The sequence below is a fragment of the Elaeis guineensis genome, chromosome 4, assembly GCF_000442705.2.
Source record: "Elaeis guineensis isolate ETL-2024a chromosome 4, EG11, whole genome shotgun sequence".
Classification (NCBI taxonomy): Eukaryota; Viridiplantae; Streptophyta; class Magnoliopsida; order Arecales; family Arecaceae; genus Elaeis; species Elaeis guineensis.
Window position 1 is genome coordinate 11,929,715 of NC_025996.2, and position 24,103 is coordinate 11,953,817.

The 24,103-nt window shown below is 37.0% G+C and overlaps 1 protein-coding gene across 1 annotated transcript; it reads left to right on the forward strand.

The window, feature by feature from the left end:
- The first annotated feature begins 4,473 nt into the window (after positions 1-4,473).
- LOC105043953 (probable inactive shikimate kinase like 2, chloroplastic) lies at positions 4,474-24,103 on the forward strand. The gene is made up of 8 exons (XM_073255547.1): positions 4,474-4,749; positions 6,175-6,365; positions 6,486-6,680; positions 7,729-7,790; positions 21,092-21,158; positions 21,241-21,359; positions 23,049-23,225; positions 23,762-24,103. The coding sequence occupies exons 1-8, from the start codon at positions 4,516-4,518 to the stop codon at positions 23,866-23,868; spliced, it is 1,152 nt and encodes a 383-aa protein (XP_073111648.1). The 5' UTR covers positions 4,474-4,515; the 3' UTR covers positions 23,869-24,103.

Genomic DNA, 24,103 nt, shown 5'->3' on the forward strand with positions numbered 1-24,103 from the left:
GTTCATTGTAAAAGGCAATTGATCAGCTGGACAACCAAATCCTTGACCGTTAAACTATGGGAACCAAATTTTCCATCTAGGGTAGGTCGGATGCACCATGGATGCATTAAAAACTTTGAAAATTATGGGACCACTGCATCAACTATTTCATGTTTGGCTACTAAGGCTGCAAAAGTCATGTGGGTTATTTCTTGTCCTTCTCAACTTGTAGCATAAAAGCCAATGCATTTGTGGGGACAACTTGTGATGATAGATAAGACAATAGAGAAATATTTCAACCGGCAATTGTTGTTATACATGACAGAAGAGAGCAAAGTTTTCAATCTAGCTACATGCTTTGAGAGATCACCAAAGCTTTCATGTCCTTAGAAAAAATGGTGATTTTAGGTAGGCTCCGCTTGGCAGAGAGAATAGTAATTTCACTAGCATTTGATACCACTAGCTAGCTAATAGTAATGTGTGTGGGTCAGATATGAGCCACTAGATATCCAAAGTTTAGAAAAAGGCCTAGATATATCGCTTGGCTTGAACAATATAGGCCCATATGCATCCCTACCAACACATTTAAGGTACATGTTAATGTTTGATGGTGTGCTATAACATGTTGTACCATAACTTGTCGTGATGGCAATAGCTGGTGATCTAAATTAATCTTATATATGTATTGCAAATAGAGATCAACATACATCTCATGATAGTTTAGTATTTTTTTTAATTTACATAAATCAATCCTTTTTATATTCATTTAGTATAAGTAGAAATTAAAATATTCAGAAATTTAGAAGAAACATCTGTCGCAATAGTTCACAATATAATTTTGATAATGATTGGTCATATATATTGACATCTAATCTACAATATTATTAACTTTCTGCAGACATATTCATCTTATCTGCTGATAAATTGCCCCCCACTTTCCGTTGATCCTGTATCAAAGGATGAAAATTAATTTTGAAAGATTGTGAAAAAAAATAATCAACCAAGAACTATCAAAAAGTCTCTTTCAAATATGATGCGAGACATCCTCGGAATCTTTGTTATCATATTATTTATATATATATATATTATAATATATATATATATGGTGAAAAATGTATAACTTGAGCCAATTTATTCCTAAATGGGAGTGGTTTTCCTTGCGCGTTCCACTGTTTAACGTTTCCCAAACAAATATCGATTCCTATGCATTCCAAAAGTGGCTTCTATGCTCGTTCTCCGGAGTCCAATTATGCGAGAATCACGCGGGAGCCCAAACGGTAATATCCTGCTCCTCCCCTCTGTCATCACCACACGAAAAGGAATAATATCAAACAACCAGGCACACGGGAGGAACACCGTCCCTAGAATCACCAGCCGTCCATTCCCTGCACTCCACGTGTCACACCACGTGACGTCCCTCCAAGAAGAAGAAAGAAGGTGTCAGAACGCGGTCAACCCTGGCGGGTCGCACGAGCCAATAGAATTCGAGTAAAAAGTCCCGGAAGTCGAGGAAGGAAAAATAAAGAGAAAATAAATGATTTGGCACTCCATTGCTTTATGATTGGGAAGTGCCCGCGGGCAGGGGGAAGGGGGCCGTCCTATCACATCTTCGGGCAGATCGGGCAGCTCGGGCTTCGCATCCTCTGATGGCGACCCGACCCGGCCGGTCGTCCTTTGTCCGCCCGGTAATGAAGGATCTGTCCCATTTCATTTATTTATTTATTTTTATATTTTTTTATAAATGGCAGAAGAATATATATTTATTTGGATGATTAAATAAAGAATTGTTTATTTGGGTACCGTACGGATAGTTCACATGCGGATGGTGACCTGACCACTCTGGGGTTTTTCTTTACCGGTGGTAACTGGGTATAAGATATCCATTTATCGCGATCCGTTATAAAAGTGGCATGGAACGAGCTTTTCTTTCGTTTTCTCGGCGATACGGGAAACGGAATTATTATTATTATTATTATTATTTTTGGGTAAAAAAGGTAAACGAAATTATTAATGCGCATATTTATTTGGTAAGATTGTTTAAAGCTAGCGATAACGGAGGATACTATGGAGACTAGAAAATCTGAGTTACCTGCTATATTCTATGCAGAGAAAAGTGCCTTTGGTTCTTGAAAACTTGTACATGAGAATAACATCAACATTGGTGGTAGAATTGTGTCTCATAGAAAATATTTATGTGAGCTAACTAATAGTCAATTTTTCATCTAGAAGTATATCATGCTTTGTGTTATGCATGTCTAGTTGCTTCAAACTTTTGCTTGTGGTTAATGTGTTTATAGCTTTTTTTTTTATTTTTTATTTTTACAAAAAAACAAACAAAACAAAACGAAAACTTCAATGAGGATGGGGGCTTTGATAGACCATTACCATTATTAATAGAAGCCCAAGTGTGCAAATAATATGTAACTGAAATTTACTACTTTCAAAAATAAAGGGGCGGCTACTTGGGATGATAAAACGATGACCCAATTATAGAGCCTACAAGGCAATCAAACTTACTCCTTAGAAGGACATAACCTCTACTAAAATTTATGCAACACATAAACGGTCTAGATTGAAAAATGAAAGAGATATTTCTCATGTGCAAATAATATATAACAAAATTTTACTGTTTTAAAAAAAAAAAAAATCGAATACTACTTGAGATGATAAAGCAATGACCCATTTATAGAGCCTACAATACATAAAGCTTAATCCCTATCAGACTTTATGCAAGATAATAAAACTTAATCCCTATCAAACTTTATGCAATACATAAATGATCTAGCTTCAAAAATGAAAGAGACATTTCTCAACCTGCCCACATTGCTTAGAAATTCAGAAGATTTAGAACAAAACTCAACTTGTTGAATTTTCACATGGTCCTTGCATCTTCACACCCCTTTCACCTCATTTACTTAAGAGATTAACTTGTGGAGATATAAGCTAAGTGCATATGTCTTCGGCTTACTCCCCAACAAAATATTTCTATGAGTCTTCATGATGAAGGAAATAACCTGCATACATTTTTTACCCCAAAAAATAGGCTTAAAATTAAAGCCACTAAGTTTTGATTCAACAAGTTGTATTTATTTAATTCTATGCTAAATTATAATAATGCAAAGTCCTTGCCTAGCCCGCTTGTACCAAAAAAAAAAAAAAGGATCCTTGCCTAGCCCAAATGATGCAAGAGTCCACTCCAACTTCAATATTTTGTGGTGTTATGCTCCATCCACAACTTGCATTATTATAGTTTCTAATGTTCTTTTGAAAGTCGAGCCATAGCAAGGGACAAACCTTTTGCTTGATTATAAGAACATTCCTAGGTAAATTTGGATGAAATTGTAAAAGATTGTTTCGTTTGATATTTCTCACACATTGGTGTTTTGAATTTCTATGCTATTGCTAGTGTTAACTGCCTTTTTATTATGTCATAAAATGACCTAGGTTAATATTTCCTTGATTCGATGGTTATGAACGAAGGAGGCAATGTGGCTTAAATGCAGCATCCATGACATATAGATGAAAGGGGTTAACTTTATGTAAGCCTAAGACTAACAAAATATTGACTTCAAATATAATTTTACCTACCTCTTGGATTATGGTACACATCGTCAAGTTTTTACATAAATATTTTGATGGAATTAGAAACCAAAATAATTTTTTTCATCATTATTATAAGGAAATTGTCATTGACAAAGGGCAACAACCAATAATCTAGAACAAATCAATCTCACATGCCCAATAGAATGTTCTCTTTCTTGACCCACATTTTGCTAAATCTAACTTATGTTTCGGACCCCCCATTCCACCAATGTTTAAACACAAGTAACAGAGATCTAAGGACCATAGAAAAAGAGGATTTCTTCCTTAGGGAAAACCCAGCATTCAGTTCCTTCCAAATTCCCCAACAAACCACCATTAGCTTTTGATTCTAAGTACTTCTCATTCTCCTTGGGCCTTGCAGATAATTTGCACATTAGGACACTGCTGCCACAAGTTTATTTTATAGAAGAAGCCAGTTTAATTATATTTGTCCAATCTAAAAGTCCTTGAACATATATATATATATATATATATTATAGATCTGCATATGGTTTTGCTCAAGCTCAAAGGACAAGACTAACCTTAGATAGCTTAAATGGTAAACTCTGTTAAAGTCTAAAATAATCTAATTCTGGATACTTGATGGTTGAAACCCTAATAATTGTGTGGTCCAATCAAGCGTGAGGAAATGTTAATATCGCCTGTTCCTAAATTTTTCCCCTTTGAGCACCTTTTTCGCCGGGGCAAAGAATGAGAACCAATCTTTAACAAACCATCCTCCATCCAGCGGCGATTCCATGGGCTGGGCCATGATGAGTGGAGGAACAGCACGCTAAGTTTATTGGTCCTTCAGTCTATCCCACGAGCCCCTCTGCCGCGATGCCATCCTCGGCCTGGTTCTGTTGGCAGGCCCGTTAGTGGCCTTACAAATGCGCTTGGAGACCATCGTCACCGTAATAACATAACGGCTTCTTATCCTCTCCCTCGCTTCCCATGGCCGCTGCTCTCATCTCCGCCTTCTCCTTATCTCCGCTAAACCCTAGCAAAACCCTAAGCACCTCTCTCCAAGAACTCCCCCTCCGCAGCCCTCGCCTCTTCTTTAAGCACAGAAACCTCCCATCTTTAATGCCTCTTCTCCTCTCCAATGGCAACGGCTTCTTGAAGAGAGTCGAATCGGTTTCAAGCAATCATCTCTCCACGGCTCCAATTGGGACAAGAAACTATGAGGTGGTTTATTCCGTTTTTTAGGTTCTGAAACTATTCTTTATGATGGAAGTCCGTAGTTTTTTTCCTGATTTGTTTGCGAGAAGGATGAGTAGTTGTTGTATCAGGAAGAATTTTGTCGAAACTGCAAATGAGAAACTCTGTGGTCCGAAAATGTTTATTTTTTTTCCGATTTGAATACTTAAGCTCTGGCTTTTTTTCTTTTTTTTGCAAGAACTGCTAGGGTTTACTAGTTCTTGCTCGCTATAACGATGAAGATTGAATTGAAATTCTGAATGAGAAAAATATAAGGTACGAGGATATATCTGAACCTTTATTTTTCCCTACTTCAAATCCTTCTTTAGTTCCTTCTAGTGAGAAATCTATAACATTTTGAAATTTTGCTTGCAAGAAGGATCATTAGGGTTTTGATAGTTGTTATTTCGAATAGCATTTTCTTATAATTGTGAACAAGTAACAATTGGTATACGATAACTAAATATTTCCTATTTGAATCCCTATATAGTTCTGAAGTAGTCAGAAATCCATATTTTTTCTAACTTCTGCAAGAAGATTGATTAGGGTCGTGATATTGTTATATTGGAGAGAACTCTGTTGAGACTATGAATGAGTAATATGAGTTAAAAAACTTAATCTTTCTCATTCAAGTCTGTTATTTTCTTCAGTTCTGATGTAGTCTTGAAGAGAGAGATTGCTAGTTCCTATAATATTTTTATGAGAAGTATCATTAGGTTTTCAAATAGTTGTATGGAAGGGGATTTTGCTCAATTTCTTTTCTGTGATGGGGAATAATTGATTAGGGTTTAAAACTGGGGATCTGTGAAACTAGAGAAATCAGAATATGAATTGAGAGAAGAGTGTGACATTTGTAAAAGTTTACATCAGTGCATGGAAAGACAAACATGGAGGGTAATTAGAAAAATAATAATCAAAACAACAACTAAAACAAATTACTTAATGCGTGTATAGTGTTTGAGTTGTGATTAATTCATATACAGCCATTAAATTGACAGATTGTTAAATGTTCTTTGATTTGGAGGATAGTTTAACAGTTTAACTATGATTATATGAATATTATGTATGATTCACCTTGCAGAATACCCTCTCTTTGTGAATACTATGCATGATTCTGTGAATATATTGTATTATATTGTGATGATTTTGTGACTGCCTTGTAGTATTTAAGTATTTTAATACTAAATCTGAGAAGCCAAATTTTTGGCACCAGATAATTTTTGGGGAAATTGTATCTAATATTTTGGGCATTGGCTTTCTTAAGTGGGCATGTCATGTGGTAGAGTACTATAGGTCCATGCTGTTACCTAATCAGTCCAATCTAGATAAAGCGATTAAATTTCAATCCTATGCATCTAGTTTTAGTCTCATTCTATGCAGACTAACTCACTGTATAGATGTGATATTCTGCAGTTTTTAGATAGTATTTCGGAGGTGGAACTGAGGCTAGATATTGGAGCTTTAGATATTCAGAGTTCAAGTGATATTTTTGTGGATGTAGACGAGACTTCATTATTAATAAGAGTTAAAGCTTCTGGGTCTCTTATAAATCTAATGGAAACTAATCGTCTGTTTGACAAGATAAAGCCTTCTGAAACTGTATGGTTAGTATGCCTGGTATTCAAAGAAAAATGTTAAATGCACATTTAAGTGCTATGGACAAGCTCATCAAAATGCAGATTCAGCCTTAATGGGACTTGTCTTCCCTCTTGTTTTGTTAACAGGTACATAGATGAGGATCAGCTGGTAGTCAATCTGAAAAAGTATGACACAGAATTGAAATGGCCTGATATCAAGGAATCTTGGGACTCCCTTACGTCAGGAATTCTGCAATTACTGAAAGGAACTTCCATCTATATCATTGGAGATTCCACAGAGATAAATCAGGAAGTTGCTAAAGAACTTGCTATGGGTATTGGGTAAGCGATTTCCTGAAATTTTATTTAGACATTCTGTTTAATTTGGCAACAAATATTGACTTGATCACTTTGATCCTGTAAAAGCATGTCCTTTTGATGGTAATTTTGTGGTAATTGCTAATTAGTTGACATCTACTTTGTACTGAATTTTTCACTTGAGTACATTAATCCATTGTGGTTAGTAAGTGGTGCATGGTTATGTTATTGATACCTTCATACCTTAGTTGTTTCACCTTTGGTGTTAGTACAAGTGAATATCTCATGCAATCCAATTCATTTTAGACTATGCAATTAAAAGTGCCAATGCTGATGGAACTTTATTAGATTTCGTTGACATCTTAGAGAATTCTCTTTTCCCTAATTATTTGGCTAAATTTTTTATGATATCTCATTTGGAACGTAAATACCTTATTTTGTTTATTTCTAATGGTTTTTCCTGGTAGATTTTTCATTTTCTTTTCTTTTTCTGTTATAACTAAGGCAGTCACTGAATTTTGAAACTAATACTCCATGGACATGGACATCCTGTTTGGGTTTTCAGGTTCTAGGGAGAACAAATAGGTATGATAAGCAAAGGATGAGCATTGATAGAAGGTGGTAATTTTATGTAATTAATTCTATTCTTGTACTTCCACTTCTTCAAACCAAAACCTACTCAAAGGACTTAAAGAAAATGACCAGATTGCCCTCTAAGTCAACAAAGATGTAAGTTTGACAGAAACTAATCATGCTCAGGCTGGAACATACTCTTTTAATTCTGTGCTATAGTAAATGGACCCACAATTGGATCTTGGGCCTTTGCATATGAAGCAGAAGTTTGTTCCTTTAGTCAATGTATACCTTTCAAGTTCTTACTTGAAAAACTGAGTCTTTTCTGCAATTTTAGGATTCATCTTGAACATTGTAATATTTCATGGTGACTTATGTAGTTATAGCTATATAAATGCATCTTATGTTCAAATGGATCAAAACTCAAGACAAAGTTTGTTATATGTTCAAATGGTCCTCGAGAGAAATCTTTTATTGATAACTTTATATGATTTTGCAGATATACTCCACTTTATACAAGTGAGTTGCTGGAGAGATATGCTAAAAAATCCATTGATTCATGTGAGTTTTCCCATGTTGATTAATAGTCCCTTGAATTGAGTGTCATTTGTCTTTGCTTTCATGTTGCTAATGAACATTTATTTAGAAAGTTCTTAAACTAGAAAGCTATTCAAAGAAACATTAACTGTGAAGCTTAAAGCAGTTACAAACTTAAAGATCTAATTTTAACTAGCATTTATTAAATGTTCTAACCTACTGCTAATGAATATTTTGCATTTGTTCAATGGGTGAGAGGCATAAAAAATTTGAGGCATTATATTGCACTTCTCAATATATCAATGTACGTTTTGAGTTTAATGATTGGTAACTTGACTAATGGTGAATACAACCTAAGTCATATTTAGCATAGATAACAATAAGGTAGACCTGTTGTAGAAGTAGGAGGTATAAGTTTAAGAGTGATCACATCAAAGGAAAGTTAGCAGTCACATCATTAAAGATAAATAGACCATTCCATCCAATTAGTTTTTGATGTCAAGCTTATATTTCTTGAAAAAATTCAGTGCCTTAGACTTATGGCAAGTTGGTAAACATGACCATAACACCAATGATGATCACCAAAGACAATATAGACCATGGGCCCTTACTTTTGTGAGCCACAAATATTAGAGTGGATAATTTTAAGAAATGTGCTGCTTGCCTTTGAGAAAAATTTAATACATACCTTACCACACAGTATGGAGTTAATGGAAACCCTATACCTACTCCCTAGTAAACTTGACTTTATCAGTCCTCTGCAAGAATCCAAACAGATATTGGATTCTTTCACATCTTGGAAGGGTATAAGACATCCTTCATGATCAATGTCTATCCTATCTATATCCAAACTCCAAAGATGATAGCTTCCCACTCTCGTCGCATCCTCAATAGTATCATTTCCCTAGAATAATCAACATTTCCTGTTTAGAATGCTTTGGAAACTAGAGAAACCATCTTGACCCATGCTTACATGCTTGATTGAACCTTGCTCTTCATATTAAACAAGCCAGGCAGAATTAGCAAGCAAAACTCAGTTTAGAATATAGAATCTACATTAAGTCACTATAGAGAAACATAAGCTTATATTGTAGATTTCTTAAGAATAATGCTGGTTTTTGACTCGCTAGTTATGATTCTGTTATGTGTATGTGCATCTTAATGTATTATAATTTATAACATTTGAGCTTAGAATGCATGTTGTTGTATGCTAATGCAGCGAAGATTTTGCATGTATTTTTGCACTATTGCTAAATAGCATGTGCATGCATTCTACTTGTAGCGTTAGTGACAAGTGGACAAGCAAGGGATGGGTAGAATTTGGATTGCCCATTAGGTGTGGTCCAATCTGGTTTTGGTCCAAAGATGGAGTGCAATGAGGGACATGGGTTGGTTTTGTGGTGTTGTCCCATCCTGGGTAGTTTGTAATATATGCTATGCTCTTTGAAGAAAATGCTATTTTTGAGGACCTATTGGGTACTTTTTCTTCACACGCGCTGTGCTTTTTTGAGTAAGGAGAAATGCCTTTTTGAGTTTTATGTTTGTTTACTAGTTGAAAGGTTGTGGATGGCTTGGTCCATCAAGGGCCATTTTAGATTACTTGTATAAAATCTAGCAAATCTATGAGTTTTTATTGTGGGTGAAATCATAGCATAACGATGAATCATATGTACAATCAACTTGAATATCCATGTTCTTTGTGCATATCATTTCATTCCTAGAGATTCTTTCTTTCAAATAAGCTTGAAAGGATTGTGCTTATTGTCTTGAAGATATCTTAGAAGGAACAAGTTAATGATGTTGCAACCTTTATTACCAAAGACAAAAACAGGTGCAAGAGTAAATTTCAGTATGAGTATTGGGAAGTATATATCTCTCTCTCTCTCAAAAAAAAAAAAGAATAAGCGAATGTTCAAAATCAAAATAACTCTTATGTAGAAGTTTCTAGTTACTGGTAGAACAATATCCAAGATCTAGTTCATAAGCAAGGTGTCTTGGAACACTTAAGAGCATGGTTTTTAAAATCATCTCGAACCAGACGGTTCGGGGCATGCCGAACCAGACCGGCAGGGAACCAGGACGGTTCCGGCCGGATTTTCGAAAATGGTCCGAACCGGTCGGTTCGGTACGGTTTGGGCCGAAGCATTCGGTTTGGTACGGTTCAGTCCGATTCGGCCCAATTTGCCTTTTTTTTTTTTGCTGGGTGTGGGATTTTTTTTTTGATTTTTTTATTGTCGGTACGGTACCGTACCGACTGGTAACTGGCACGGGGTCTGGTACCGATATTTAAAACCTTGCTTAAGAGTTTGATATAGACCCTAGAAATGATTTGATCTAGAAACTTTAGGTTTATGAAATCATATACAATGTGTGGATGGTGGTGAAGGTGGCTTTTTGTAAGGCATGTATTTTCCATCTTTCACCAATGCCATATCTTTGAGATCTACATGGTAGGACCCAAAGTATCCATGATTATTTGCATAAGATGGGTAAGATAATTCATTATTTAAAGGAAGCAGGTAGTCTGATTTATAGTGAACTATGGTAGCGCTGAGCTTTCTTTACTTTTGGAAGATGATGATGTTAATGCTGATGCATAACACAAATATCAAAAACTTCTTAAACTTATTTGACCACCTTAAGTTGTAAGAATTTGTCACAGCTAGCAAGGCTGCAATTTTTGCTCTCGTTGCATATGATGGAGATATTAGGGGCTTAAAGTCTAAGGCTAACCTAAGAAGTGTAAAGCACCTGAGTGACCAAAAGTAGTTGCAAACCAACTAAAGGCTTGTTTGCAGTGAGCAAAAGCCAAACAGTATTCTTCATAAAGGCAAGAAACATAGAACAGAGCTACTATACTTGTGGACAAAAAGGTCACTTTGCTCACAACCACAAGAATTTGATGCATCACCGAGAAAAATCAAGATAGCAAATTGGACAGGAAAATAAAATGAAAGAAAAATAAAGAAATCAAGTGGAAGAAAAACAGTCAAAGGAAAACAAAAAAATTAAGAGAAACAAAAACAACCCACTTAAGGATTTTAAGTTGTCATTTCAAGCTATCTCCTTCAATACAATAGGAGTCTTTAACTAAACTCTCAAATAAATGGAAATAAAATCGCATCCTAATAAAAGTGAAAATCATATCCTTCAATATGAAAACAAGATAAAATCTCTCTAAGATGGAAATAAATTTTTCTCTAAATGTGGAAATAAGATAAAATCTTTCAAATAAAATGGAAATAAGATAAAATCTCTTAAATAAGATGGAAACAAGATAAAATCTCTCTAAGATGGAAGCAAGGTAAAATCTCTCAATTATTCAAAATCCCACAAATCCTAAATTACGATAGCTCTGCTTAAAATAAGTGCGGAATTCTTGATTCTCATCATTTCCTCCTGACTAGAAAGAACTCGCTTCTGACGAGGAATTGCGGTAGGCCTCTAGTAGATTTGGATCAATGCGGTGCAACTCATCCTCATGAACCCAAGTAGCATCCGAATCTGGTCGGCCTTGCCACTTAACTAAAAATCTTTGAAATCCACTATGAGCAGAAAAAACAATCTCGTCAGTGATAATGCACTCAATGCAATCCGATAACGACGATGGAAGTGGAGAGAGAACTAGGACTGACATGGAAGGTGAAATAGTGCAATCGGTAGGAACACCTGCAGACACAATAGGAAGCTCAAATGTGCCCCGATAAGAAAACAAAGTCTGCAATATTAAAAATTGGACTAAACTTCAAATCAGAAGGTAACTTTAAATAATAAGCATTAGGTCCAAGTTTATAAAGGATGCAAAAGGGATCGGTAGCTTGAGTATGCAATTTTTGAACGAATGTTTAGGATAACGTTCTGGATGAATACAAGCCATCACATAGTCACCCACATTAAATTTTGCATTCCTACGGTGAGCATTTGCAGCAAGTTTATATTTCTTGATGCTCGTAGCAATCTTTCGTTAAATATCGGCATGAATGTCACGAATATGTTGAGCAAAAGAGGTGGCAGGCTCAGAAATGCAGTTATCCATAGGTAAGAGAACAAGATCAATGTGTTGATGAGGATTAAGGCCACAAATAATTTCAAAAGGGCTCTTGCCAGTAAACCAATTCATTAAGCTATTATAGGCAAATTCCGCCATAGGCAATGACAAATCCCATAAGCCAGGTCTATCACCAACTAGACACCTAAGCAAATTATCAAGGCTATGATTTACAACCTCTATTTGACCATCTGTTTGGGGATGAAAGGATGAGAAAAATTTTAAATTGGTCCCAAACAATTTTCAAAGGATCTTCCAGAAATAACTCATAAATTTGACATCACGGTCAGATACTATGGAAGAAGGTAAACTATGAAGTTGAACAATCTCCCTAAAGAACACTTTAGCAACAAAAGAGGCATCAGAAGTCTTATGGCAAGGAATAAAGTGTGCCATTTTGAAAAATCTATCAATAACAACTCGGATTGAGTCATGTCTCCTAGTGGTCCTAGGTAACCCAAGAATGAAATCCATACTAAGGTCTTTCCACGAGGAGTGTGGCATAGGAAGAGGGGTATACAAATCGATGTTTTGTTTTTGGGCCTTAGCTAATTGGCATGTGCAACATTGTGCAAGGATTTTAGCCACATCTCTTTTAAGGGATGGCCAATAGAACCTATCTTCGACCAAAGCTGTGGTCTTGTTGTGCCCAAAGTGCCCAGTTAAGCCCCCCACATGAAGCTCCCAAATGAGAAAATTCCATAGAGATGTTCTGGGTATGCATAGACAATAATCTCTAAATAGGTAACCATCCCTGATCACAAAATCAACATATTCCTGACGGTTTCCCTTACTAACCTCCTGAAAATTGAGAGAAAAATTTGGACAATCTGGATAGTCATCCTTCATTCGCTTAAAACCAACTACCTCGGCACTCATGGACTGGAGGACAGTAACTATCCTACTTAGTGCATCAGCAGCCTTATTCTCAACACCAGCTTTGTGTTTGATAACAAAGGTGTAGTCCTGAAGAAACTCTACCCATTTGGCATGCCTATCACTAAGTTTCTTTTGGGACTGGATGTACCTAAGAGACAAATGATCAGAATATAAGACAAATTCCTAGGGTAGAAGATAATATCGCCAAAATCTGAGAGCTTGAACAACAGTATAAAATTCTTTTTCATATGTGGAATACCTCTACTTACCATCATTGAGTTTTTCACTGAAGTAGACTACTGGATGACCCTCCTGGCTAAGACCCCCACAATTTTAATACCAGATGCGTCACAAACAACCTCAAAAGCTTTAAAAAAATTAGGATGGATCAACACAGGTGTCTTAGACATTTTGAGCTTTATATCGCTAAAAGCTCTTGCGATAGTAGCTGGCTAATGAAACTCTTCTTTCCTCGTACAATTTGTAATGGGAGCCATGATAGTGCTAAATTTCCTAATAAAGCGTATATAAAAAGAGGCTAGACCATGAAAGCTACGAACCTCAGAGATGTTGGTTCAAGCCACTCTCTAATGGCCTTCACCTTCTCAGGATCGGGCATGATACTTTGAGAAGATACAACATATCCTAAGAACAAAACTTGATCCTGAAGGAATATTTTTTCAGATTAACATACAATTTGGCAGATCTAAGAGAGGAAAATCTCCCTGAGATGAACTAAATGCTCTTTCCTAGACCTACTATAAATCAGGATATCATCAAAGTAGATGACTAAGAATCTACCAATGAAGGGTCTCAACAATTCCGTCATAAACTTCATAAATGAACTAGGAGCATTGGACAACCCAAAGGACATAACTAACCATTCGTAAAGGCCATCCTGGGTCTTAAAGGCAGCTTCCACTCATCCCCAGGCCGAATCCTAATCTGGTGATACCCACTACATAAATCAAATTTGGAATAGACTGTAGAGCTAGCTAATTGATCAAGCATGTCCTCAAGCCTAGGAATGGAAAACCTATATTTGATAATGATCCTATTGATAGCTCTACTATCTACATACATCCTCCACGTACCATTTTTCTTAGGGGTCAAAAGGGTTGGTGCAGCACAAGGATGAGGCTAGGTCGAATGTGACCTTTCTGCAATAAGCCATCTACTTGCTTTCTCATCTCCTTACGCTCCTTAGGGTTCAACCTATAGTGTGGAAGATTAGGTATCTGGGATCCCAAAACTAAGTCAATGGCATGTTGGATGCCATGCATAGGAGGTAGGCTATCTGGTCTGTCCTTTGGGGTCACATCTTTAAATTCCTCCATCAATTGCTCAATCTCGGGAGGTGGGTTATCTTGGGAGTTTGAGGTCAAGTGGATCTCATCTTTAGAGATGACAGCTAATATTACTCCAGACTCCCAACTCTCTTTTTCAAATTTTCTATGAGTCAAAATGTGACAATTTTTTTGATTAAGGGTTTGAAGAGAACTCTTATCCCTTTTTGCAGATTTGGATTCACTTGCCTTAGTAGGGTTTAACCTATTTTTTTTTTTGTTATGCATAAAACATAGGTATTTCCCTATCAAAGTTATGAGCATCCACATCATAAATCCAAGATCGATCGAGTAAGACACTAGCAACTTCCATGGGTAATGCATCACACATAATTTTAGCAGAGTAGCCTTCCATCTAAATTGGCACTAGACAACACTCACCAATAGGAAGTAAAGTTTTATCTATCTAGACAACTCTATAAGGATGATGATGAGGTTGAGACTTCAGTTTCAATCTACTAATGGCGGATTTAGACGCAACATTCATAAAGCTACCCCATTGATGACAAGCTTACGAACTTTATCCCCATATTGGGCATAAGTATGAAAAATGCTGGTGCGTTTCCATGCCTCAGAGTTTGTAGGAGTGGTGATGATACATCTCATGACATTAAGAGTCCGAAGAGGTTGATGAATGGATTGACTACTAGTATGGTCATCCTTTAGAGGTTATTTATCCAATCTTGACTCTCTCAGAGACGGTAGGCATTTGATCTGCTGATCGATAAGATTAGCCATGTCCATGCGGTGATCAACCTGATTAGCACGAAGCTCAATAAGCTCAGGTTGAAGTCGGTCTAACGAGTGGCATATTTGGTTTAAAGTTTTTTTTGGAATGCTGTCTGGGTATTTTTAACTAATTCAAACTCTTTTTCCATTACGGAAGGAGTATCTTTCAAATTGCCAATGGTCATGGTAGCAAGGAAGGGCAAAGACAAAAGTGATATATACTATAATCATCGAGAAATTCAATCACGATGCTCACACTAAGAAATATAAAGTCAAATATGGTGCCTATGTTTCTAACTCATGCAATATCAAAGAGATGATGTGATCTAATCGAGCTACTGAAAAAAAAAAGTGAACAAAATGAAGCCAATAAAATGATTCGGATTTTTCTTCTTTTTTTAGTAAAGTATGGAATAAAGAAAAGGCCTAAGCAATCGTAGAAGCTATCCGCAATTTGAAAGAGTCACAAGATTCAATGAAGGAACTGTACCTTCCACGAGACAATGCCAATTATCTCAGAGCAATTTGCACAATGCGCAGAAAGTGATCTGATAGGGCTCTGATACCAATTTGATGCGGTACCGAGAAAAATCAAAATAGCAAATTGGACAGAAAAATAAAATGAAAGAAAAATAAAGAAATCAAGTGGAAAAAAAGTAGCCAAAGGAAAATAAAGAAGTTAAGAGGAAGAAAAACAATCCACTTTAGGATTTTCAAGTTGTCATTCCAAGCTATCTCCTTCAATACAATAGGAGTTTTTAAATAGACTCTCAAATAAGATGGAAATAAAATCGCATTCTAATAAAAGTGAAAATCATATCCCTCAATATAAAAACAAGATAAAATCTTTCTAAGATGAAAACAAGATTTTTTGTCAATGTGAAAATGAAATAAAATCTCTCAAATAAGATGGAAACAAGATAAAATCTCTTTAAGATGAAAAAAAGATAAAATCTCTTCAAGATGGAAAAAAATAAAATCTCTCTAAGATGGAAACAAGGTAAAACCTCTCAAAAATCTCTTGATTATTTAAAATCCCATAATTCCTAAATTATGACATCTCCGTCTAAAATAAGTGCGGAATTCCTCATTCTCATCAATCCTCCTAAGGTTACCTCTCATACCTTGCTTAGTGTAGATCCTCCTGTCTGCTATAAGGAATAAGGTTTGGTTATTGACACCACTTGAGCTATTTGGTATAGTATTTTGTGTAACATATCACATAACTTGGGATTGAGATGGTTTGATTATCCAAAACATTCAGGAGAGGAAACATAAAGTTGTCCTGAGAAAAGACTTATGGAGGATATCTACGAGCCTTCACCGTATTTGCTTAAGGAATCTTTTTCAAATTAGATTTTGAGAAAGAAGGTTACCTCCTCTCTTAGTATTTCTTTTAGTTAGTAAAGAAATAGTTTAAACATGCGCAATATAGGCCAAAGACGCCTCCATGAGGCAAGGTCCTTATTATTGGTTGTAGAGTGGTAAAAGATTTGAAGGAAAGAAACTTACCTAGATAGACAATAGGGTTTTATATTAAAAACTTGACTTTGGATTGGAATAGAAGTTGACATAGAATTATGCCTGAGTTAAGAAATATATTATATTTATATTTATATTTTCTGTTTTTTATTTTTTAAATAAGAATGGTTCATGCTCGGGCACTCACACATCTTGCATGAGGGTATTAATGCAATATCTATTGTAGGCTTTCTTAACTTTAGATTGGTTAGTAGCAAGGTTCGCAGACTCGGTACTGAAGCTCATATCGGCCGACCGATGGTACGGCTCAGTACAGATCCGTATTGGATTGGACTGGTGCGAACCGATAGGGTAGAGAAGAGAGAGGGAGAAGAAAGAGAGGAAGAGAGAGAGGGGGAGAAGAAGAGGAAGAGAGGGAGGGGGAGAGGGAGACGAAGAGAGGGCCTCCGACAACCATGGGAGGCCATCTGGGATCTTGCCGAGTGTCGATACGCATGGAGGGAGGGAAGGAGAAAGAGTGGGAGACCTCACCGGCTCATCGAAGGCCTTTGGACGGGCAACGACGTTGCTGCAAGCTCTTCGAAGGCTGGCAAGACAGCACGGAGGGAGCGAAGGACTGAGGGCCGCGAAAGATGGTGGATTCGAAACAGGGGTTCATCCCTGTTTCGATTTTTATTTTTGATTTTTAACAGGCGAAGTCGGCAACAGCATTGGTGACTTTACCCTTCTTTTAAAAAGAAAATTCGGATGAAGTTGGCAAAGTTGGTTTGCTATCTTCAATTGAAATTTTTAAAAAAAATAAAAATTTGCGAAGTCGGCAACTAGGTCACTGACTTCACGCGTTAAAATCCAAAAAAAATCAGAAACAGGGATAAATCCCTGTTTCGAAAACGAATAAGGGGGCGGAGGCTCTCCTCCGGCTCGACCGCCCTCAGGCCCTCGATGTGGGCTGGCTGGCCGTTGGAGATGTCGCGGTGGAGGTGTCGTCCGTTCGAAGGCCTCCAGAGGCCTGGTAAGGACCTACCACTCTCTCTCCTTCCCTCCTTCCGCACGTACCAACCTTGGCAAGACGTCAGATGTCCTTCGGCGGCTATTGGAGGCCCTGTATTCCTCTCTCTCTCTTCCTCTGAACCATTTTGGACATTGAAACCATCCGATTCTCCGTCGGTCTGGCTCGGTACGGGGTGTATCGAACAGTTCAGATCGGTTTTCAAAACCATGGTTAGTAGCATTATGTCCACCCAAACCAAAACTTCATGGAGCCAAATCGTGAGCCTATTCTAGCTCTCTTATGTCCTTCCGTGTATTTGAGTTATCTTGAAGACCTACCAAACAAGTATGTCGTCAAGTAGTGGACCCACAAGCAGATGGCACAACTCAAAAGATGCCAGACCCAAACCAGTTTCCATCACCCCCCAACCTCCCCCCCTCCCCACGCCTCCCCACCCAAAAAAAAAAAAAAAACTAGTTTTAGCTGTTTTGTTTCTTTCCTTCTTTTTTTCTCCTTATGCTTAGGTTAGGTTCCTTCACTCATGCCTGAAGTTGCCTACAGTTCAATAGGTTTGAGTCATAAGTGGAGGAGAGAAAGTAGAGCAAGAGTGGGTTTGATGAGCACCAAAAAGGAAATATATGCATGGAGATAAGCACAGGTTGCTCACGTGGTGTTCTCATTTGTGTTATTCGAGTGGGTTTGAAGAGGACAACTTCTCTTTAAGCATTTGTTTGATGAAATTCTTCATGCAAGGAGCTACTACTTTACAGCACCTACATGTTGCATGATGAATTTGTTTTAGGATAATAAGTTCCTCTGAACAAAATATTACATCAGAATGTATTTTTTATGCCACCAAAACTCAAATGTCATGTAATGCTCTCCATTGACCCTCCAACTCCATAAAACAGAATCAATTGTGTTTTGTCTTTTGGAGTTGAAATATGGATAATATCCCATTCAAATCCATGATTTGTCCATTTGCTGGGGTCTACAACTTGTACATTGCACAGAAACAAACTTCAAATGCTTTGCAAACTTGCCGCCTGTGCATCAGCCGGACAGTAAATTGATAGTTTTAAAGAAAGATGATTTATTTTGATTCATTTATATATTGTAGATATGTGCTGGGTTTCTGTGAACACTGTGGGTCATTAACTTGAAAGGCTTCATGCTGTAGATGGACAATGTTTGCTCAGAATCTGGGGTTTCTTTTCTGAAATTTAACAGTAGGTGGCGTGGCTTGGTTTTACAAATGCACTCTTTCTTCAAGAGATAAATTATAATCTTGGCCATCAAGAGACAATCATTATCAAGTAAAATTGGGAGTATATTTGTCACTTATCTCCAGTGTATCCATTCTCTTCCTCTCTGTCACGTGCACCAATGTGCCACAATCTAGTTTTGAAATCACAGCCATCCATAGAGTTCTTTCTCTTGTATAATAGTCATGCATCAAATTCTCTGTCCTTGGACCAGTCTATGCATCACGTGTCAAGTAAATCAGTTTGTGATATCGTGGATATCCATCTAATTTTCCAGTCTTGATTATTCATGTGTATCAAACTACTCAGCATCCTCATCCTTGTAAATAAATTGATTGCACTGTATGTGCCGACTAACATTTGATTTGTTGCTGCAATCAGACAAATTAAATACATGATTGGCCACCAAAACTTAAGCCCACACCGTTGATCATTTTCTACAACAACAGTAATACCTAAGGACTACACTATAATATTTTGGTGGCTTTTTAGCCATGCATGGTGTAGTCATAAAATATACAATTTCTAAGGCAATCTCTAGACCATTTGTCACAGCGGACCATTCTGTAACCAGTAGTGAAACATTAACAATGCTGTCTTATTTGGGCAACAATGCTGTCTTATTTGGGCATTTTTTAGACACATGACTACATGAGTTAATTTAATCAGCAGGTGATGATGTTTCTTTCTTATTATCTAATAGATTGAACATAGTTTTCACTAATGAAGTATTTCGGTGCTGTTTGTGGATGAAATGGTAGTTTTTGAACCATGATACCTTGTTGTACCTGTGCCGATATCAGTAATAGTGTAATACTCTTTGGACATGAACTGGAGAATTGTCATTTAAGCAATTCAAAGTCCAGATCTTATGGTAATAATGTATTCTAATTTATGGTTTGATGTTAAACTATGAGACAGCTAATACTTTTATTTTAACAATTGAATTTTTGGTTTGAAATGCTCAGAAGTTGACTTACCTGGAATTGGTTTTTGTTCCAATTGTATAGGAAGTATTATGACTTATGAATTAAATTATTAAACCCCAGCAAAGCATTCAGAATCTTTATACAATCCTCTCCTCCTCAAACTCCATTTCATCAATGTCCCAAGCAACAACTTTTTTGGTTACTTGGTTACATCTTCATCTTGTTGTTTAATCACAAAAGGAGATTGCGAGTCGCGAACTTTGTGCGAAACTTTTAGCTTGACAAGTTGTTCTACAGTTGCATTATATTAGCCCACCAGTGCAGGCCGTGTTCCAACTCTCAAGGCAATGTTCTCAAATAATAATACCTAACGATTTGCTTTACCCCCTTGGTCAACAGTTTTTGATTGTTTAGTAATGTGATGGACAGAAGGTATTGGCATTCTGGAGCTCAGCTAGACTAATCAAGATAATATCCTTTGAATTAATTTGGATTGAGAGTGGCTCTTGTTATGTCACTTCTAGCTGAATATTTTGGTGATGGAGATAAAGTTCTTTCCCATGGAATAAACAATATATATTGCAATGTAAATTTACATTTCTCTGTAAAAGTTAATGAATGATGTAGAGGATTTGAAAAAGCTTGCATTGATAGAGGAACTAACCCTTTTTGGGTATAAAGTCGGAATCAAGCATAAAGCTGAAACCTAGTTGTGGACTGTGGTTAAATGTATTGATTATAGTGTAGTTAACAGAACTGTTGTATGGGGATAAGGAAATGAGGTCGACAAGCTTACTATTGATTTCTGTACTAACATTTTTGTTTTCTTTCAGGTAGCTTCTTTTTCTGTAACTTAAGCATTTCATTAAGTGTTTTGTTTTACCTGTTCTATTTAAAAAAAACCCTCCATATCAGTCCTCACTGTGCCATTTTCTCATACGTGTTTTATCTGGAATTATTATTGCTTTGTTACTTTATATCAGCAACCATCAGTATCACTAAAGTCTGATGATGCCTTGTGTAAAGTAAACATGCATAGCCATCAGTTTTGATTCAAAAGCATGGCATAATCTTGTTACATATTAAAAGAAAAAGCTTTTCTGCATGCCAAGGTTTGCCGTCGTGATACCCGACCTTGTACTGGTATCATCATTCTATTACGGTGTCAATATGCCTCCTGTACTGAATGCCGGTTCAGTACTGGTTTAGTACCTATACAGTGTGTAGTGGTACCAACCAGTACGACAAACCTTGCTGCATGCTGTTATTTCTTTCACTATTTACTCATTTATCATAGTTTAAGATTTTATCCAAATTTTAAAATGTATTCAAATTTTACATGCTGAAACATGCCAACAAATAGGTATAACTTTTTTTCTAGCAAGTGGGTGGGAACATGATAAGTTTTTTTCTATTCCCTGATTCCTGTTAGTGCTGGGATCAGTCTTGCATAATCTTGGATGGTAAACTGTCTGTTGCCTAGCTGACTTCAACTGTGTAGTTTATTTTTGACATCAACCAGCTACTTAGACATTATGACAACTCTCCTTTGCATGTTCCATACGTTATCATTAGAATTGCTCTATACTGCTTTTAAATCTCAGTTACTTCTTATTCATATTTTGCAGTGCATTAACAAAGTGTGATAACTTCCAGGGGTCGTTTCAGAAGGAGCAGATTCTGTTGCTGAAGCGGAAGGTGCTGTATTAGATGGGCTTAGTAGGTATGCTGTATAGCTTTATTTTTATCCTCCACCTGTGGTTCAATTGATAGGGGGAAACATCTCTAAGTGCTTAATGTCACAGTCATGTCCGTGCTGTGGTTGCAACATTGGGAGGGCTGCATGGAGCTGCTAGGAGACCTGATAAGTGGCGGCATCTTTATGCTGGATTCACCGTATGGTTGTCCAAATCTGAAGCTCCAGGTAAGCTACCATCTTTACCCACTGATCTCAACTGGTCACAAACACAATTCTAACAATCCTTGTATAATATTGCTGTTAGTAATGGTCATGATCTAGCTGGTGAGCATTTCTTATTAGAGTTGGACTATGCACTAACCTTTATATCTTTGGTAAATGATTTAGCACTTAAAGAAAAATCGATGATGGACATATAAATCAAAGATCAACACCATTTATCAAATCTACACAAGCAGAAATGTCTATAAATCAAATATCATATGTTTTGAAGGTATCTAATGTGTTGAGTGGGTGCAAAATATAGATGTCCCAATCATGTTAAAAATATATAGTAGGGCATATAAATTGAAAATCCACTTCATAGGTCATTGACCTGTACATATTAGCACATGTATGGATGGGATTTCAATAGGCTTTGATGCTTAGATTATAGTAATGCACTATATCATCCATTAAAGCCGTCCATTTTTGCACCTGCTTGATGCATAGGTTGGATACTTCAAAAATATGTGATTTTGGATTTTAGCCAATTTTACTATGTGGATCATGACCAATAGTGTGAATATTCAATAGGGATGGGGGTTTGAGCCAGTAAATACTCTACCAAATTGACTGTTTGGGTACTCTGACAAGTATATATTGTTGGATGGTCCCCCAAAAACACACCACCACACCACAGAGGGTGGAGTAGGGGTGAGGTGGGAGAAGGTGAGAGGTCAGTGATGATGAGGGAGTGGGAGAGGCCCAAGCATAACGAAGAAAGGTAAAAAGGCCAGCAGGTTCCCTTTTTTCCTTTTTCTTCCTGCGGGATATGGTCTTGGGGGAGTCAGGTTGATTTGGGCTGGGCCTGATTGGGTTGTTCCCAATCCCCTGAATCCAGCAGGATCAGTCTGGCTGTTCCCAAACAGCACCCTAGTGTGTAGTGTGCTCTTTCTATTATTGCTTTTGCAACTGCTCTGATTTTAAATTAGGTTCCATTCATAAGTAATTTATACTGACACATCGGTGCATAAACTTAAAATGACATGCTGGCATTTGATTAACTAATTTGAAAATATCTTACAGGATAAGCAGTGTTATAAAATCAAGCTCAATGTGCTTGATACTAAAAAATTATTTTGTTACCATGTCTGTTTTACCAAGCAATTCAAGGATGGCAGCTGATGTGCTTCATGCATATGGAGAACTTACTGATTGCCCTTGCTTATCTGCTTTGTTCAGCAACTCAAAAAGTGCAATTCATCTACACCCTATTACTTTCTAGTAATGTGCTGCTAACAATCAGTACTCATACCGTCCTGTTTCTTATGTACAATTAATTGTAAGATTCTTCTTGGTGAGGACTCATAACAAGGATTTAGGTACGAGCGTATACTGGTACGAGATTGTACCAATAAGGTATTGGTGCTGGTATGCCCCATGTCAGTACCACATTGGACATGTACAGCACCTGGATCTTTGCTGTACCGGCAAATGGACGTGTATTGTGTGTTTGTATGGTACTATACCATCACCAATAGGTACTACTACTATAGACCTTGACTCATAATCTTTCTTTTTCCCTCTCTCTGGAAGGAGTTGTGCGAAATGAAGTACAGGGTTGCTAACTATCTGAATTAGCTGGTTATTATCATAACAAGAAGAGTTCCAAGATATGCTAGTTTGACAATAGGGAATATTCTGCTGATGCAGATGAAGCTTCTGCAAAGGAGGCGGCTCGAAGGCACATACAAGATGGAAGTATAGGTTATACAAATGCTGAAGTAGTTGTGAAGCTTGGTGGTTGGGACTTGAAGCATGCTAGAGATGTTGCTCAGGGGTGCTTGAGTGCATTAAAACAACTAATCTTATCAGACAATCAGCTTACAGGTATTTAATTTTGTCTATTTTATGATTCTGTGTGTGCATATTCCAGTTCCCTTTTCTTACAATACCATTTTAGGGAATATGAACTTGCCTGGAAACAACTTTTATGTTGTCTCCAGTTCCATGGTGAAGTCAGGGATAACCATGACAATATCTCAGTTCTACCCAAGCTTCCTAACTCCATTAATTTGATATCTAATTGTGTTCTGACAGTAAGATGGTAGATGTAACTTCAATACAACAAAATACCTCAACATGAATTTAAGAAGTAATTATCATAACGAAAGACATTGCGTTCCAGTGAAGCATATGAATAGTTTGTTGATATCAGTCATATGGAAAGAGCTTGACCTTTCTAAGAATCTAAGAATAAAGAATAAGTGGGACTTAATGTTCCATCTCTTATTTCTGGATGATAATAATGCAGTATTTTTTTCATTGCAGAGAAGATACAAATTAATAGGATTCTCAAGTTCTGCCATAGTCTTGTTTGACAGTTTGGTTCAATTTTAAAAACTGCGATTTCATGTGTCTTACAGGAAAGAAGAGTCTGTACATCAGGTTAGGGTGTCGTGGAGATTGGCCAAACATCAAACCACCAGGCTGGGACCCATCGAGTGGGGTAGATCCCTCTCCTGAGTCATGACAACAGCTTGGGACCCACTAAGTGTGGTAGGTCCCTCTCCTGAATTCTGTTTAAATGAGTGTACAATCATGATCATTCGTTACTAGATGTGGCTTCCATGATCCGATGCTTGCTAAGATGAGTGATAGTTATCCCTGCCAATTGCGCCTGTAATTTTTGTTGCATATTGTCATTATCAGTGGTAGCAGTCTAAATTAGTAGTTAATGTTCACAAGTGGCCAGTTCGCAGCTGAAA